This window comes from Anarrhichthys ocellatus, unplaced genomic scaffold, assembly GCF_004355925.1.
Source record: "Anarrhichthys ocellatus isolate YVR2014 unplaced genomic scaffold, GSC_Weel_1.0 scaffold6, whole genome shotgun sequence".
NCBI classification, from domain to species: domain Eukaryota; kingdom Metazoa; phylum Chordata; class Actinopteri; order Perciformes; family Anarhichadidae; genus Anarrhichthys; species Anarrhichthys ocellatus.
Window position 1 is genome coordinate 3,395,365 of NW_022280036.1, and position 16,996 is coordinate 3,412,360.

The 16,996-nt window shown below is 40.1% G+C and overlaps 3 protein-coding genes across 3 annotated transcripts in view; all 3 read left to right on the top strand.

Annotated features, from left to right (window-relative positions):
* The first annotated feature begins 373 nt into the window (after nucleotides 1–373).
* On the top strand, nucleotides 374–6,932 carry LOC116383008 (low choriolytic enzyme-like). The gene is made up of 10 exons (XM_031846513.1): nucleotides 374–564; nucleotides 1,108–1,138; nucleotides 1,223–1,288; nucleotides 2,116–2,268; nucleotides 3,491–3,608; nucleotides 3,808–3,986; nucleotides 4,737–4,818; nucleotides 5,609–5,733; nucleotides 5,963–6,052; nucleotides 6,683–6,932. Exons 1-9 carry the CDS (start codon nucleotides 502–504, stop codon nucleotides 6,016–6,018), a joined length of 873 nt encoding a protein of 290 aa, XP_031702373.1. The 5' UTR covers nucleotides 374–501; the 3' UTR covers nucleotides 6,019–6,052; nucleotides 6,683–6,932.
* Nucleotides 6,933–7,837: 905 nt separating this feature from the next.
* Nucleotides 7,838–10,921, top strand: LOC116383010 (low choriolytic enzyme-like). Its single transcript, XM_031846514.1, has 9 exons — nucleotides 7,838–7,927; nucleotides 8,076–8,164; nucleotides 8,790–8,865; nucleotides 8,982–9,137; nucleotides 9,324–9,444; nucleotides 9,533–9,711; nucleotides 10,308–10,389; nucleotides 10,549–10,673; nucleotides 10,782–10,921. Coding segments are annotated over exons 2-9 (819 nt in total). The 5' UTR covers nucleotides 7,838–7,927; nucleotides 8,076–8,086; the 3' UTR covers nucleotides 10,784–10,921.
* A 2,099-nt stretch (nucleotides 10,922–13,020) lies between these two features.
* Nucleotides 13,021–16,996, top strand: part of mtch2 (mitochondrial carrier homolog 2) — a 9,896-nt gene continuing 5,920 nt past the window's right edge. The window contains exons 1-5 of the mRNA XM_031846187.1: nucleotides 13,021–13,167; nucleotides 14,223–14,307; nucleotides 14,965–15,071; nucleotides 15,445–15,471; nucleotides 15,562–15,618. Of these exons, the coding sequence (XP_031702047.1) occupies nucleotides 13,081–13,167; nucleotides 14,223–14,307; nucleotides 14,965–15,071; nucleotides 15,445–15,471; nucleotides 15,562–15,618 (363 nt within the window). The 5' untranslated portion in view covers nucleotides 13,021–13,080. The remainder of the gene's footprint in view (nucleotides 13,168–14,222; nucleotides 14,308–14,964; nucleotides 15,072–15,444; nucleotides 15,472–15,561; nucleotides 15,619–16,996) is intronic.

Here is a 16,996-nt window from a genome sequence, read left to right on the forward strand (position 1 = left end):
AGTTTTCTTTAATTATTATTTTTATTTAATTATGCAGATGAGACATTATCTAACGGTAACTTTTGGTGAATTTAGGAAAAAATCTAGTCTGAAAGAAGTCTGAAAGAAGACATGTTAGGAAGAGCTAAATAGTAAATCCTAAATAGTGCATGAAAAACAATGTTTTTTCCTGGTGTCTCCCCTAAAAACATGTTTTTCATGTTGAAGTCCCACACAAGATAAATGTTTTGGTCGGTTTATTGGTCAATCTGACCTGTTTCGTATACAGCTGATCACTGACTGTTAAATTATGTAATCTGTTCATGCATTTTACACAAACCACAGTCCGTTTTAAGTAATAACTGCCACTTCTTCTTGCGCTGAATTTGTCAACAAGTCTTTGGTCAGCAGTGCGCCATATTAGGATGGAAGTTAGTTGTCTTTCACTCCTATAAAGTTTGGAACACCTCTGTTTCCCCAGGCTTTTTCCTTTGGTCTGCTGCTGTGGTCCTATAACCAGCCATGCTCCTCCAGGCCGCTGCGCTCAGTGTCCTCTTCTGCTCAGTCCAAAGTTTTACTCTACAGGTAAGCATCAGCAGACAAATTATGTCTCGATAATTAGGTAAATATATATAATTTTTTTATGACACAATTTGAAATGAAATGTGATACATTCTGAAATTGAAGTCCCAAATACAGTTTTTCTTCAATAATTGTGTGTAGAGTGTAGGCCATTAATCATTTTATTATTATTTCTTTTTTTTATTTAATCGTGGGAATTTGAAATAGTTTCTTAACAAAGACAGTTTGGTAAATTGCTAAAAGCTGAATGTGATTCTGTGTTTCATTTTATACTTTGTAGTTTGTGGATTGCATTACTTTCTTATCCGATGCAGGAACGCTCAAATTTAGCTTTCTCTGCCTCGAAAATGACATTAACAAGAAATACTAGTTTCCTTTATTCCCCATATTTCTCCCGATATGCTACTTCTATGGGACCTGCACCTCCCATACCCGTGTCAAACTGAAGTTGAATCTCTGCTGGAACTAAACTTTATCTGAATTTACTTTGAAACAAATTTAACATTTTTAATTCAGTGAACTGCAACCAACTTTGTCTAATCACAGGGTCCTTTTGAAAATGGTGATGAGTACTCTGGTAAGATGTGGCTTCTTTTCATATGATACAATTCTGTAAATACATAACATCAAGTAACTGATACAAAGTGTTTCTATTCCACAGGCAACACCGTTGAGGATGACGAATTCAGTGTCTCCACGCTGTTAGAGAAGGCCAATGTTAATGTTGGTATGTTCATCACGGCAACTGCTTTATTATTTATTCATTTAAGCAAATGTACGGTAATAATAATCTAACCTTAAAGATAGGACTAAATATTGAAATGAAAAAAGTCATTAAAACATTAGAAATATTGCATGATGCTGGTGTTGCTGACAGTACTTAGACGAAATCTGAAAATATAATCTAGTGATTTGTGTACATAGACATGAATTTGTCATTATTTCGTGTCACTCAGCAACGAAAACAACATCAATGGAAATTCAGTTTGGATCAATTTTTGTGGTGGACACACAAATTAAATGCATTCACGCGACTGTGCAACGGTCAGAGCTAGTGACGTAGTATTGAATATTGAGAAAGACAAATTATGGTTGATGGGTCAAACTAACATAGGGCTTTTAATGAGGAGACTGGTGTTTGAGTCCGCATTGCCCAAAGCAGTGTTGTTAAGTTACACGTTTGTGACGGATTCTTCGACCTATAAAGTGGTTTTGTTGCCTAAACCTATCATCTGTTTAGTTCAGTCATGTTGCCCCAATTGACAGAAAAAAAACGTGTTGCAGCCACGAAAGATACTTCCAATTAAAATACATTAGTTTTAAAGTCGTGCAGAGCAAACACAAAAAAACAATTAGAACATTTTTGTCTATCTACAGGAATCAATAGTTAAAAATTTCGTAACTATTTCACGTACTGCCTTGAGACTGGGTTGGTGTGAAAGGAGTGGTTGTATCAAACCCAGAATTAACGAAGCAGTTTAATCAAGAAAATGAAATGCAGCTCAATAAAAAAGATCACAACATTTTCTTGATTATCCTCACGTCATGTTGCAGGAAAAAACTTCGATGACCCTCTGGTGATGTTTGGTGACATAGCGGTGCCAACAGATCTACAGAACGCTGATCCCTGCGTAGAACGAGGTTGCCTGTGGCCTAAAGCCACCGATGGCAACGTCTACGTGCCCTACCGCATCTCCAGGGACTACGGTAAGTACTGAGGGCAGGGCTCTTTTTTTTACCAGCTGTGACTCTTGTACAGTTTTCACCTTGTGAGTCTGTGTGTGTGAGTCATCATGGCAAAATCTGGTCCTAGAGACCTCAGCAACTACCACAGAAGTGGATTTTAAGTACTTCAGGTCAGTCAGGTGTTTATATGTCTGTCTGTCTGTGGACAAACTTTGTCACCACGATAGTTTCATAACCGTGCAAGATGCAGTCATGAAACTTTACAGGTGTGTAGTTGAGATCAATATGAAGACCACTCTAGAAGATGGGTGTGGTTCGCAGGTAGGGGGGTAGGAAGTGGGGAAGGGGCGATTGGCGGCGATTTACCATAGTTGTCATGTTAGTTGTAGGCATAGTAGCAGTAATAGGAGAAGTAAAGGTCACAGTAGCAGCAATAGCAGTTGCAGATTTAGTGGTAGTAGTAGTAGCAGTATAGTAGTAGTAGTAGTAGTAGTAGTAGTAGTAGTATGCAGCCTAAAGTAGTAGCACTAGCATTGGTAGCTAAGGTTAGTTCTTGCGGTGGTAGTAGTAGTAGTAGTAGAACTATGGGTATCACAGAAGTAGCAACATTTTTAGAAATAGCAATAGCAGTTGTAAATCTGGGTAATCTTGTAAATCTAGCAGTAGTAGTATCAGTTTATTAGTAGTAGTAACAGTATTACTATGTAGCCTATAGCCTAGTAGTAATAGCACTAGTATAGCAATAGCAGTTGTTTGTAGTAGCAGTCTACAAGCCTAGTACTAGTAGCAGAAGAAGTAATAGTAGTAGTAGCAATAGCATTAGCAGTGTAATGTTAGTTGTGGTGGTAGTAGTACTACCAGAACAGTAGCAGTAGTAGTCGTAGTAGTAGTAGGAGTAGTAAAAGAAGGCTGGAAGCAATACTAGCAGTGGCATAATCAGTAGTAGCAGTTGTAGTTATAGTAGTTATAGTAGTAGCAGCAGTACAGTAGTATGCCTAGCAGTAGCCTAATAGTGGTAGGCTGCTAGTAGTATTATAGTACTGGTTTAGTAGAAGGCTAGTATACTTTAATGAATAAATGAAGGAATAAATTGAGTGTTGCTATTATTTTAATATGAATACTTGTATAGTATTAGTGCTAAAAATCCCATTTTACTATGATGGCAGAGTGATGTAGAAGATGAAAGCAACGAAACCCACTAAACTGATTATACATGTTTTTTTGTTGTTATTTTACTGTCAAGACCGAAGAGAGAGAAATACCATCATCAAAGGTCTGCGGTCATTTGCTGCGTCCACCTGCATCCGCTTCACCCCCCTCAACGGACAGGAGGACTTTGTGGACATCCAGTCGCGCTCAGGGTAGGGACCACAAAATACGTTCCAGATATGCATTCATGAATACGATCTTATAGACCTCTATTTACACCTCGGGTCTTACAACGGAGCTTTCATCTGACTTCTCATCAGAAAAGGTCAAGAGAAGCAATGTAACTTATTCACAACGGTGCTGCTCAATCTGTTTTACTGTTTGGATGTTTTATTTATTGCTCTCTTTCAGGTGTTTCTCATTTATTGGGCGTCGTGGTAGAGGCCAGGTAGTGTCTTTGAGTCGCCGCGGTTGTGTTTTCCGGCAGATCATCCAACACGAGCTGCTGCACGCTTTGGGCTTCAACCACGAACAGACTCGGTCCGACAGGAACCAGCATGTTCGCATCTTGCTGGAGAACGTTATTCCTGGTGGGTCACATGCTTTAATTATGACTAATATAGATGGAACTTTATTAAATCATTTTGCAGATGATAGAAACAAATGGGGTCTCACAAATAACTCAACTGACCTTAATTAATGTTAAGCTCTCAAGTGAAAAAGGTTTAAGTCCCATTTTGTAGAAAGTTAGATTCCTCCATCTTTTTTGATCATAAACCAGGTCTAGGTCCTGTAGATATAGTGAAAGTATCAAAACGCTCAATCCACGGAAAAATGGACACAGCCCATATTCAGAAACGCAGCCTTTTAAAGGAGCCATCAGGACTTCCGTAAGGTTGATGTCACAAATATTCAGTCACTGGTAGAAGTGCCGCTAAACTCTGTGTAGTGGACTCACCCAGAGAGTACCCAGCTGCAGTGACGCTGTGAAGACGGCGACAGCACAGATGCAGGAGACTGGAAATGCTGACCAATCAGAACAGACTGAGTTTTTGTCGGGAGGGGGGCTTAAAGAGAGCACTAAAACGGAGCGTTTCAGACAGAGGGTGAATATAGATATATCCAGACAGACTGTATGAGAAAGATAATGGTGTTTTTGAACATAAAATCATGTAAACATGTTCTAGTAGAAACCCCAAATTCAATTATGAACCTGAAAAATCAGCATGATAGGTCTCCTTTAAGTACAAATAAATAGATCAAAATATGACTTGACATCATATCATTGTAGTAGTCGTGTAGAAGAAAAACATCTGATTGAGCTGTGTAATCCTTTGCAGGAATGGAGCACAATTTCAGGAGGATCGAAACAAGGAACCTTGGCACTCCCTACGACTACAACTCTGTCATGCACTATGGAAGGTAGCGTCTCACATAAAAACATATTCTAATTCTCAGCTGAAGCTATTAAGAGGACAGATCGAGTGGGTATCTTCCGACTTTAAATGCTCTCTTTTTGCTACCATCCCTCCGCAGCAGCTCGGCAAGGAAACACTGTCCATGAAAACATAAAGAGGGAATTCTGTTCTAAAAGGTCCATAGCTTTAGAAGAGATTTGTCTAACTCAGTGTTATGATGAGTGAGTGAGGATCCAAATGCAGGGTTTTGGCAAGAAGCAAGTGAAGCGAAAAAAGAAGGTTCATTAATGTAACCAGGAAAGAAGGAAGGAAGGAAGGAAGGAAAGAAAGAAAGAAAGAAGGTTATTAGCTTTAGATTAACTTTAGGATGGATTTTCCGCAGAAGAAGTGCTGCAGGTTTTGTCTGCCATGGCTTACATTCTTTTCCAGACCAGTATGAACTACAGGAATTATTACAGAAAACTTTCCTTTTTTTCATAATAATGTTGTTATCAGCATGTGAATATTGTTTGAAGACAGACTTGATGTTTTTTTTATTTTTTTTGGCCACATATGCCATATTCATGAGGACACAAACATGACTCTAAATGAATGATGACGTTTCTCTGTGTCTGCTAAATAAACAATTATTTGCTAACATGTCTGCTGTAACGACTTAATGAGGTGGTATTTTGTCAGAATACATGTTTTTCAGATTCTTAATGCAGCTTTAAGATTGCACCCTCAGTGGTCATTAAAACAGTCCCGATGTACAGTTTAAACCTCTCATCGCCTCTGTGTATTTTGCACCGCAGGTTCGCCTTCTCTAGGAACACGATGCCGACCATCGTTCCCATCCCCAACGGCAATGTAGCCATCGGCAGGGCCACCCAGATGAGTGCCAATGACATCCTTCGGGTGAACCTTCTTTACCGCTGCAGTACGTGTCTTTTTAAAGAAGTAGCCTACGACCTCTCCAACTAAACTTCTGTCTTACTACCTGCTACCACCAGCACTCTCTCACTCCATCTTCCTTCTGACAAACTTGACGGACATAAGTCGGATTGAACACAGATCAAAACCTGTATATGTTTATATGCATTGTAGCAGTAGCATAAAGAAACCAATCAGCTTTTACAGAGTTTGCTGTCTCTTTGAATTCATGTCAGATTCGACTGCTTCCAGGCCTGACCTGAAACCCGTGCAAAGAAACCATTTCCTCTAGAGGTGAGAGTCTGGTATCGTCAACGCGGTGTAACGTAAGTATGATATTCAGATGAGCCTGACTGTACATTCTGTCTTCAGATGGAAGTTTTCCTCTTTTTATGTTTGTAGTAGCTTTTATTAATTGCATATTCATTTTTTTCCCCGTCAATTTAGCATTTTGTCATTTTAAGATAGTGACTGATACTTAAAAATAAAATATAAAATAAAAATAATATACATTTTTCCAGTACCTGTAGCTGTTTTGGTGTGAGTTGCATGTTGATAGTTTTGGAGATCAGTCGTAGAGATGTCTGCCTTCTCCCCACTACAATGGGACTATATGGCGATCAATTGTAAGGTCTCTTTCCTGAAATCATGACCTGATTAAGACATGGTTAAGAGAGAAAAAAAATACCTTAAGGTTTGTGAATTATCTGAGTTTTTCAAATGTATTTAGCTGATATCTCTATAACTAGGCAACACACAACTAAACAATCTAGTTTGATCAAACAGCACTAAAGCTAAGAGGGAAAACACACCTTTGGGATTTTGGGATGAACTGTCCCTTTAAGGACTTTAAGCATCTTTCAGTTTGTGCATGCACAAGTGTTTGTGTGTGTGCGTGCACATGTACGCAGATTCATTCAAGGGTTTGAACGAATCCCCCTTTTTTCTTCCAACAGGAAATCAAGAGGAAATGAAGCAAAGTGATGCAACTTTTTTTTTTGTCATCTTCAAACAAAACCAGAAATGTGTCTTGTGCTTCATGAATTTGCTATAATTGAGAATTTTATGAAATTAGCTTGTGCTGTGCTAATGAGAAATAAAAATGTGTCCATCATCACAAATGTACTCCTCAATATATAACTGCTTGTGAGCTTGATACTTATAACAATAATGAATAAAAAATATGTATTCAATATCTTAACATCAGCCTGTGTGTGTTTGCTCATATTTTAATCTGCAACGATACAAGTGAAGCCCAAGGTGACCCCACATGACCTCGTTCACAGCCATTGGCATAGACCCCCTGCATGTAGCAGAGCTCACAGGTGATCAGCAGCGTTCACATTTCCTGTCATTCTCACGTTGGTGGCCTTCATGAACTGTGAAGCCCTCTTGATGAACACACACAGGTGATCAAACGTAGCAGCGTACTGTAGTTGATAAGCCGTCTTTCTGGCTTTGCTCTGAACGCCACATGCAGTATGTCCGCTCTCACACACTCACCTGTGGGGACAGGTCAATCAATTATTCTACTTATATATTATTATTTGTGAAAAAAATTAGTTAATTTCACCATTTGGTAATTTGTAGTCATTTTGTAATGGACTGTAAAGTGCTGCTTTTTTTTTGTCCATCCTCTCTGGGTACAATTACACTACATCTGTATTCCCTTTATTTTGTATTTTGTTCTGTTTAGTTTTTATTCTTTTTTTGGGGGGGGTCCTTATCCGATGTGAAGGTCCAAGGACTAGGGATGTCGTATGTTGTACGGATTGTAAAGCCTTTTGTGGCAAATTAGTGATATTGTGTGATACAAAAAAAATTGAATTGAATTAATGTAACTAAATACTCATTACGCTTTTTGAACTACCAAGGTAAGTGAATACAGTCCACCTAAATAGAGCAAATGACACAAGAAGATAAAACATTACAGTGACCCTTTTTTCCCATGACATCCGTGTGTTTTGCAAAGTATGATAGTAGATGCAACAAGTGTGCTTTTTCCCACCCTTAGTGGTTTTGAGATGTTTCCGTCTGCGTATGTGTCCAAACCATATGTGACTGATAAGCCAGTGGATTTAGCTGATCCTTTGCTTTCTTCGTACACAGATAATCCATATTTGGGCTAACCGGAGCAGTCGAACATATATAAAAACCTAGAGGGAAACCTCAGCTGCACAAGTCCACACTAAGGATCCAAGGTGAGGTCAGCTGCAAACGTCTGCAGCACAATATGAAGTAGAAAAGTGTGCGATTTCTTTCAGCTGTCTATTTTATATGTTGTTGGTTCAAACACTGTGTCTTTCCTGTGAGTGGAGGCTGTAGCTGACTCCTGTCTGTGTCCTGCAGGTCTGCTAAGGATGGCTCGCATGTCTGTGTTCAGGTTCTCAGCTGTGGCTCTGCTGCTGCTGTCCACCTGCTGTTGGGCCAACGATGAGGTAGGATCACAGTGAGAGAGGAGAGGGAGACGATGGCAGCGCAGTGAGATATCTGGTCATTCATCAACAGTTCTACATGTTAACAGAAACAATGCATGTTGAACGTCCTCTGTCACAGTCATGAACATGAACGGCCTCCTCTCTCTCATATGAAGCCGGTCGTCTTCTCCACATTCACAAAGATGCTGTTAGGAGGTTAAATAGAGCATTTATTTACACCTCAGCTGAGTTTTTAATCACCATTGTTCACTGTTTGTTAGTAGTATTTAGTTAATTTCTCACAGATGATGACACAGTTTGGGTCATATGGTGCACTTTATCTACAAAGCGTCAGGTTCTATGATGCTTAACGTGCGTCTCATATTCTCTTTATACTTCTGACAGTTTTAACGTGAACATGCTACTTTAACAAACAGTGTAACGTTGACTTTTAGCTGTAACTTCTAGTCATGTGGTTTTGTTTCTAATGTGTTTGTCTTTCCTCCTCTCATCCCACGCTGAACCTGCAGGCAGGTACAGTATGTGATCTATTCTAATGATCAGAGCTGTGGTAGCGACATGCTCAGTATTGTGACTGGTGTATTTTCCATGTAAAGTGAAACTGCGTTGTTGTTGATGTCCCTGTGCAGAGGACACTGCAGAGGACGACTCCGGGGAGCTTTCTGTCTCTGAGCTGCTGGAGAGAGCCAACAGTAATCTGAGTGAGTGAGCTGCTGTGGTCACCGTGTTCCTCCAGACAGCTGCTGATATTTCTGCTCTCTTCTTTTAGTAGCAGCACTTCAACAGGTGTCTGAGTTGCTGCTGTGATGTGTTTCAGTCCGCTCCGCCGATGACCCCATCCTGACCGGAGGAGACATCGCCATCGACAGCGAGGCCGAGAAAAACGCCGACCCCTGCACCAGCCGAGGCTGCAAGTGGGGCAAATTCACTGACGGGAAGGTCTACATTCCTTATTACCTCACCAACCACTTCTGTAAGTGTCACACAGAGGCCTGGGAGGCCTGCGCACACACACATTGTCTATTTACAGTAGGCTGTCTCTTCTAATGCAGCAACTTTGACAGAAAGGTTTTTGAAAATCTGTCAGATATTTGGGGCCAGTATGGTCCTCTGTTTTACACAGTAAACAGCTGAATGTTGTGTGCTGTGGTCCTGCCAGCCTCCCGTGAGAAGGCCATCATCACCCGTGGACTGGAGTCCTTCTCTTCCTTCTCCTGCATCCGCTTCAGGCCCTCCACAAGCAGCGACCGTGACTGGCTGAGCATCGAGTCCCAGAACGGGTAAGAAAGAGACGTCGTGGAGCCGTTTACACTCGAGAACATTTCCTCAGACTTTTGTGTTGTTCAACTCATCTCTGATCCCGTCCAGCTGCTACTCCTTCATCGGCCGTCGTGGAGGGAAGCAGGTCGTGTCTTTGGCCCGTAGCGGATGCCTCTACCACGGCACCATCCAGCACGAGCTGCTCCACGCTCTGGGCTTCAACCACGAACAGACCCGCTCCGACAGGGACAACCACATCAGAGTCATGCTGCAGAACGTTCATTCTGGTAATGCAGCTGTTTGATATTCTGATATATTAGAGAGGAGCTCTCTGCAGCTTCGTGAAAAAGTCCACTTCTAAACAAACTTGTTCAGGATTAAATGAAACACCAAATCCTGTGATATCTTGTTGTAGTCTCCTGCTTTTGAGTGGAAGTTCTGTAGCCGTCTTTGTGCTGCTTGAGAGCTGATGAGGCTCTGTAGAACCTGATCAATGACACTGTCCTTACAAGTGGACAAAAGTTTTCTTGAGCTCCTCAAAGACAGTGTGATGATGTGATGATACACACATCCATGACCATGTATTCATTACATTGATTTCCCTTAGTAAATGTCAATGTAAAAGAAAAATAATACTTTATAAGGAAAGAAATTCATCTTCTGATCTTGTTTTCCATACAAGTACAGCGAGTCTCTGGTGTCCCCTAGTGGACAAAAATAGCCTGAACAGCACATTTAATTAAATCACTGATCCTCCATGAAACAGAAGCTCATTGTGTGACTGCAGCTCTCTGAATATAAAACCAGTCAATGTGAATTCAAACCAAACAAATGTAACTTTAATATTATCTGTAATGTAATTTTCCTACTGTTTTTTTTCCAGGAATGGAGCACAACTTCAGGAAGATCGCCACCCTCAACCAGGGCACTCCCTACGACTACGGCTCTGTCATGCAGTACCACAAGTGAGAACAAGTGGCTTCACTTTGGCCCTGCTGCGTGTCTTCATACGTGTGTGTGTGTGTGTGTGTGTGTGTGTGTGTGTGTGTGTGTGTGTGTGTTTGTATGTGTGTATGTGTAGGATGCGCTGTGGTTGCCTCTAACTGCTCCGTGTCCTCTCTCAGGTACGCCTTCTCCAAGAACAACCAGCCCACCATGGTCCCCATCCCCAACTCCAACGTGTCCTTCGGCAACGCCAAGGAGATGAGCCGCAACGACATCGCCAGACTCAACACGCTCTACAGCTGCTGTGAGTGTCCACATGAACGCACTGTGAATATCCATGTTACACTATCTGCAGTCTGTGTCCATCACTCAGTTTTGACCTGATCCACCTCTGTGCTGTTCACTGTTACAGAAGAAGCCCGCTCAGATGTCCTGACAGGACGCAGCAGAGGGACGACTGTCTCCTGGTGCTCTCTGAACAGCAGCAGCTGCAGACCTGAACTCATCTGCACAACAGTCAATGATCCGACTATAAAGATACTTTGACTGGAACACGGCTCTCTCTTTGCTTTCTTTCACTTACTGAAGGGACGGCTCTTATGGTCCCAAGCCTCACTATGAAAAATTAAATATTATGGAATGAAAAATTATAATAAATGCAGAAAGTTCTTCCTGATGGTAAACAGTGTCCTTGAAACACATTTTTCATGGAGACTTTTCATTATCAAATTAATTTAATGATAGACAGAAATTATACAGGAAACACAAACACATTGATCAACATATCTAAACTCAGACTGATTATTCTGTAATAATGAGGAAGAATATTTGGTCCACTTATTCTTTAAATGTCCACTCTGGAGACAGATGTCTCTGCTTATCTTCACTGCTTTCTTTAAACCAATAGAAATGAAGGAATGTGGATGTCGTGTTTTTGGAGTGTGATGCTGGAAACACATTTATCAGATGATTCAAATGAACTTTTGTATCTTCTCCTAAAGTTACACATTCACAACTCAAAAGTTAACAACTTCAAGCCAAATAGCAAACAGTTTTTTGTATCTTTTGATAGTTTCATTTCATTCCTTAAACAATGTTCATGCTAGAGAAGCATGAAAAAAAATCACTAATTTTAGACAAAACAGTATGAATTATGAAATGGTATATTGTTTTTATCCTATTGTGTTTCCTAGTTTTTGATACAATCATAAAATGATTACAATTTATTTCATTAAATTATTAATTTGCATGTATTTGTATTTATTCATTTAATAAATTCCAGTGGGCATTGTCAGACCTATCTATGCACTTTTATGTTCTTATGTTTTGTGTCACAAATACTGAAGGCAAATAAATGTGGAGGACGACCGGTTAGCAGAACAAGCTACAGAGAGATGCTAACGATAATGGATAATGTCCCATCGAGCAAATCAGAGATCAAGGCAACAGTTTGGAGTGAAGCAGTAGAAGTGTAGTAAGAGCAGCGGAGCGCTGAAACAAGGGGAAGGTTTCTGTACAATTTAAATTAATATACGTCAAATACATAAAATAAAATAAAAAACAAAAAGATCTTGAGAAAAGGAAAGGGAACGGTACCTCAACATACTGTACATGCTAACATATTGACAAAATGCTTAATTTTTCAATGTCATATGGTCTGTTAACCTACTCGCATTTATCTACATTAGACACATCATTCATAACTAATAACCTGTGTGTGTTGTTTGCTCAACATTGAAATACCACACTCAGTGACCAATCACCTGCACCTAGAGTGCGATTACAGTCCTCTGGCTCTTGTTCCAAAATTGTCCTCCATTGTTGCACACACCAAAGAGCAAACCTAAATCCTGTTCATAGTGATCTAGCTCATTACTAAGTGATCTAATTGGTTACAGGTGTTTTTTCACAGGTGCATTCTGGGTGAAAGTGATTAAGAACTGAGTGATGGTATTTTAATGGCAGTGTTTGGCAAACAACATATGCCGGCTTTTGGTTTTTAATGATGTAGGGAAGATCAGCGTGCGTCCTACTTATAAAAGGCAAGCGCTTCATAAATGTTTTTGGTTTTTTTATTCAACAATTGCACATGTACAATTTCACAAATTGTCAGTAAGAAACGGCAAAATAGAGACATTTAAATTAACATGCCACGGGGGCAACCGCAGGGAATAAAAAATAGACAGAAATAAAAGCAGAAAAATTGAAAAAACGTAAATTAATAATATAAAGAGAAAAAGGGGACATTAAGGCACAAACTGTGATTGTGTAATTACAAACATATATCACAGGCAATGCATGCCATTACTTTCCTTATGGCCTTTTTATTTCAAATTCTTTGTAAAAAACACAAAAAAATGGGTCTTTGGCTTGTAAACTTGGATTTATGAATATAGAATTTGGCAAAAATAATAAAGAAATGTATGATATATGCTCTTTTCTCAAATGTTCTGTCATAGTTAAAGAATCCAAATATAACATGTTCATAGAATAATGAAAAATCTTTGTACAAAACATCGCTACTAAATTTTGAGATATTTTCCCATAAGGAAACAAGGAAGGTGACATGAAGGAAGAGACCGCTTTTAGTGAACAAGCAGTACATGAAGAAGAACACCAGATGGCGGTACCATCATAAAGGGGCGCTATCGACTCCTCTGGCGCAAGACGAAAGAGAAAGACTTCCTTGTAGCTCCACTGTCTCTGCAAAAATGGCGGACACGTGTGGCCAAGTCTTGCTGGGATCAGGGCTCACAGTCCTCTCCCATCCTCTGATGTACATCAAAGTCCTGATCCAGGTAAGAGAAGAAGTGCTCGTGCAGACGACGGGAAGATGTTACTGGTTAAGCAGCGGCTCGGGTCACGGTTAGCTAGCAGTTGTAACGTAAATACTGCACGACCCAACTAGCTAGCAGCTTGAAGAGCAAACTGCTGAAGTACTTTGAAAATAGCATCGATTATGAGTGAATTATTGTGCATGGCTTAAGCCCTTCCGCTAACTACCATTGGCTCTATAATTCGACGTGAACCTCGCGTTAATGCACACCAGCAAACGGCATGACAACAACACCAACTAACGGCTACTGTATTGGTCCGTCTTCTGTCCCGATGACCTTCTGTTAACAAAACACTCGGCAGTAGGCGGAAGTGAGGTGTGACAGACACTTATCAAAATTCATACTGTATTAATTGTGCTGTTTTGTTCATTTTCTGTACTTGTCATGTACCAGAACACGTCCTGTCACATATTCCCAGATACATAAGTTAGGTTTTTATTACCAACAATCTAATTTTGCGAGACCTAACAGCTAGTTAACGTTAGCTGTCAGCCGACCAGCTCTGCCACTGCTATCTAACATTAGAGCTTCTATGTTGCTGCATTTTAGAACAATTTCCCGGAGTGACAAAGCGATTAATAGTTTACATTCCTGGGACAGTCACACACACAGTGGCTTTGTTGACCTGTTTAACAGTAAGTGGAAGGTCGGGGACTCTTCTGTCATTTACTGACCGGCGCCCTTTGGCCCACTAAAATAGCTCGTAAGCTAACAGATCTGTTGCTAACTAGCTAAAGTCAACGTTAATCAGTAAGCCAACTTGATACAACGTTAGCTGTACGGTCAAAATTTGTTTTACGTAATAGCACACAGAGAGACGCGTGTATCGCGGGGAGACGGAATTTATTCAACTGACGAAGTGAACAAAATATTGAGACAAAAAAAAAAAAAGTTGACTAAATGTGTCAAAGAAACTAGGAAGGTGTGGAAGAGTCTCTTTGTGGAGTTGAGGCACATGACGAAAGTGCATATCCAGCTAGAGTAATCACTTCTTCTTATTGTTGTGTGTCTGATAGGTAGGACATGAGCCACTCGCTCCCAGCCTGGGCAGGAACCTGTTTGGCAGACAAGTCTACCAGCTGCCAGGACTGTTTGCTTATGGTGAGTGACTCTCCACATTAAGCCTTGTTCAGAAAAGGAATCTGTGACATTTATTACAGCACTCTGAAGCGGTCAGGACGAGATGGGCTTTTAATGTCTCTCTATGGTTGTTTAATCTTGTAGCTCGTACTTTTACTGTGACAACTCTGTCTGTCTTCAGCTGTGTTGGAAGTGTTTTTGAAATTGTATGAGACCGGATTGACACATGACATGAAGTTGTTTTTATTTTAGGTCCCTAAAAGTATACATGTCTTTGTACTTAAAACTGTAATTACAAAAGCAGCCAAAGCCTCTGGAGTTCTCCTGGTTTCTAGTTTAATTTAATTTTGGTTATGATCCCTTTTTTAAAGTTTGGTTCATTAGTTTATTCTTGTTTATCAACAGATCGCAAACTCAGAAAAAGTTAATTTATGTTTGACCGCTGCGTGGAATCTCTTTACAATCTAACAGGGACAAACTCTCACGTTGAGATCATCGGTCACATTTAAATGTGCAAATGTTAATTCCTTCGAGCGATCACTAACAATCTGAGATCTTAAATTTAAGTTTTTAAAATGACATGATGGGGATTTCTTTATGCATCTACTTGATATGAACCTCGTACTGTTTTTCGGCCTTTCCTAACTTCTTCTGCTGTGTGTTTTCCGACTGTTCCAGCCAAACACATCATGAAGATAGATGGAACAGTGGGTCTCTTCAAAGGGCTCGGGCCAAGGCTCTGTGCCGGCTCCATCGGCACCATTGTGCACAGCACTGTTGTGCAGGTAGGAATGATCAAGTGCGCCATGAAAAGTATGTCATCATACCTACAGCTTGTTCTTCAGATGAAAGTATGTAATCGCATGCTTGTATGGCAATAAGTATCATCCTGAAAGCATTTACTTTAACGAAACAATTCATTTTGATTTATTTATTTTTTTCTTTATTTTGGGACAGCAGTCTAAATGACCATAATTCATACCTCAGGTCAAAAGCAGTTTAATTCCTCTGCAATGCAAATGTTTGCCAGAGGGAGGCTTGAGAATATAAATCGATGTGGTCTGCTGACGGGTATAGCATTGTAATGTTACAAATGTGACACATCAAGTCTTTATTCACAAGGGCAATTTTATCATGTTAACCTCTAGTTTCTTACAGAAATGTCAAGAGCACGGCACACCTCAGGTAAGAGCTTTTTTTCTGATTTATTGTTTGAACTCCAACATTAATATTGTTTAAAGACGGGTGGAGCTGAGGTTTGATTCTGTCGTCCAGGTACTGGGAGGTCAGCAGAAGGCTGTGGAGGGCTCCCTACAGCACGTTGTTAACGAGGTAACGCACTGGCACAGTTACAATGAGGGGCAGCAACACACCAAGCAAGAGCCAACTCAGGCCACACAAGTGTCTGTTCTGTTTAGTGCTCTACACTTCATTTAATATAGAAGTCAGCCTCTGTGTTTTTACGAAGAATCTAACGGCTCAGCTGCCCTTCAGCATGCAGCTCAACAAAGTCCTCCCACAACTTCTTTCATTGTGGTCTGGCAAGTTTATTTATTTATTGCTTAATTTGATAAGGGACAGTGCACATTAATAAGAGTTAGCCAAGAGGCTATTTGTCATCTGTAGTCCCAAGAGGCAGATGTTACAAAGTAAACCTAAACCTTCGGTTGGTCCTTATCTTTAGGCTGCACAACATCAGACTGTTTATTTCATTACTGGAAAATGTTTTATTTTGACTAAAAGTGAATTAATAGTAATGACTTATCAGTGACTAAAACTTGGAAGGATGTGACTAAAACTAAAAAAAGCTTCTCGTCTAAAGACTAAATCAAAAACAGCAGACAAAGTTAACGCTGCACAGTTGGTAACGCTTCAGAAAGTACCAACAAAGGCCTCGAAGAAGCTGTCAAAAACAAGTAAACAATCCAAAAAATGTATGAGACATGTTTGTTCGACCTCAAGGATGCACATGTTTAGAATCTAAAATAACTAAGTTTAATGTTCTGTCTTTGCCATTATATCCATCTTTCTCTACCTTATGCATCCGTACTGAGTGAGATACAATTTGTGAATAAACATTTTTGAGAGAGCGGCGGATGAATTGTTATGAAGGTCTGGGGATTGTTTTTCTATTGGTGCAGAAAAAAAGATTTGAAGCTTCAAACTCAGTGACATCATTCTGACGCCTTCAGAACTTACAGCAGTCCGTCAAGACTTGAGTCATACAAGCCCTGTTTAAAAAGAAAAAAGATTTGAGTCTCTTATGTGTGCAATAAAAATCCTGCATTGTGTCGATATTCATTAAATTAGCTCATTATTAGTAGTTATCAGGTGGAAATGTTCTCCTACGTTGTGGCGTACATGGCCACATTTCTCAGCTACTCTTCTTATCCCACTAATGTGCCGATCTCAAAGTTTAGCTGCAAAGCTTTCTGAGCTGTCAAACGGAGCGCTTCACAGGCGTGAAACAAGCTACCGAGAGTCGGTATCATCTGCCCATCTCCATTCATTGTGTTACAGGTCAATGGAAAATGTTTTCTATTTACATCAAGAGGTACGCACATTTTATCAGTCGGCACTGTCTCCTCTAGTTCAGGGGTCTTCAACGTTTTTCAGGCCAAGGACACCCAAACTGATAGAGAGATGGAGCAGGGACCCCCGACTATATATCTATATCTATATCTATATATATATATATATATCTATATAT

Excerpts from the sequence above, each read along its gene's own strand:
- LOC116383010 (XM_031846514.1), top strand. The coding sequence starts at position 8,087 with ATGGCTCGCATGTCTGTGTTCAGGTTCTCAGCTGTGGCTCTGCTGCTG. Across the intron at positions 8,165-8,789 it reads GCTGTTGGGCCAACGATGAG|GCAGAGGACACTGCAGAGGA; the intron begins GTAGGATCACAG and ends TGATGTCCCTGT. Across the intron at positions 9,712-10,307 it reads GCTGCAGAACGTTCATTCTG|GAATGGAGCACAACTTCAGG; the intron begins GTAATGCAGCTG and ends TTTTTTTTCCAG.
- LOC116383008 (XM_031846513.1), top strand. The coding sequence starts at position 502 with ATGCTCCTCCAGGCCGCTGCGCTCAGTGTCCTCTTCTGCTCAGTCCAA. Across the intron at positions 565-1,107 it reads TCCAAAGTTTTACTCTACAG|GGTCCTTTTGAAAATGGTGA; the intron begins GTAAGCATCAGC and ends GTCTAATCACAG. Across the intron at positions 2,269-3,490 it reads CCGCATCTCCAGGGACTACG|ACCGAAGAGAGAGAAATACC; the intron begins GTAAGTACTGAG and ends TTTACTGTCAAG.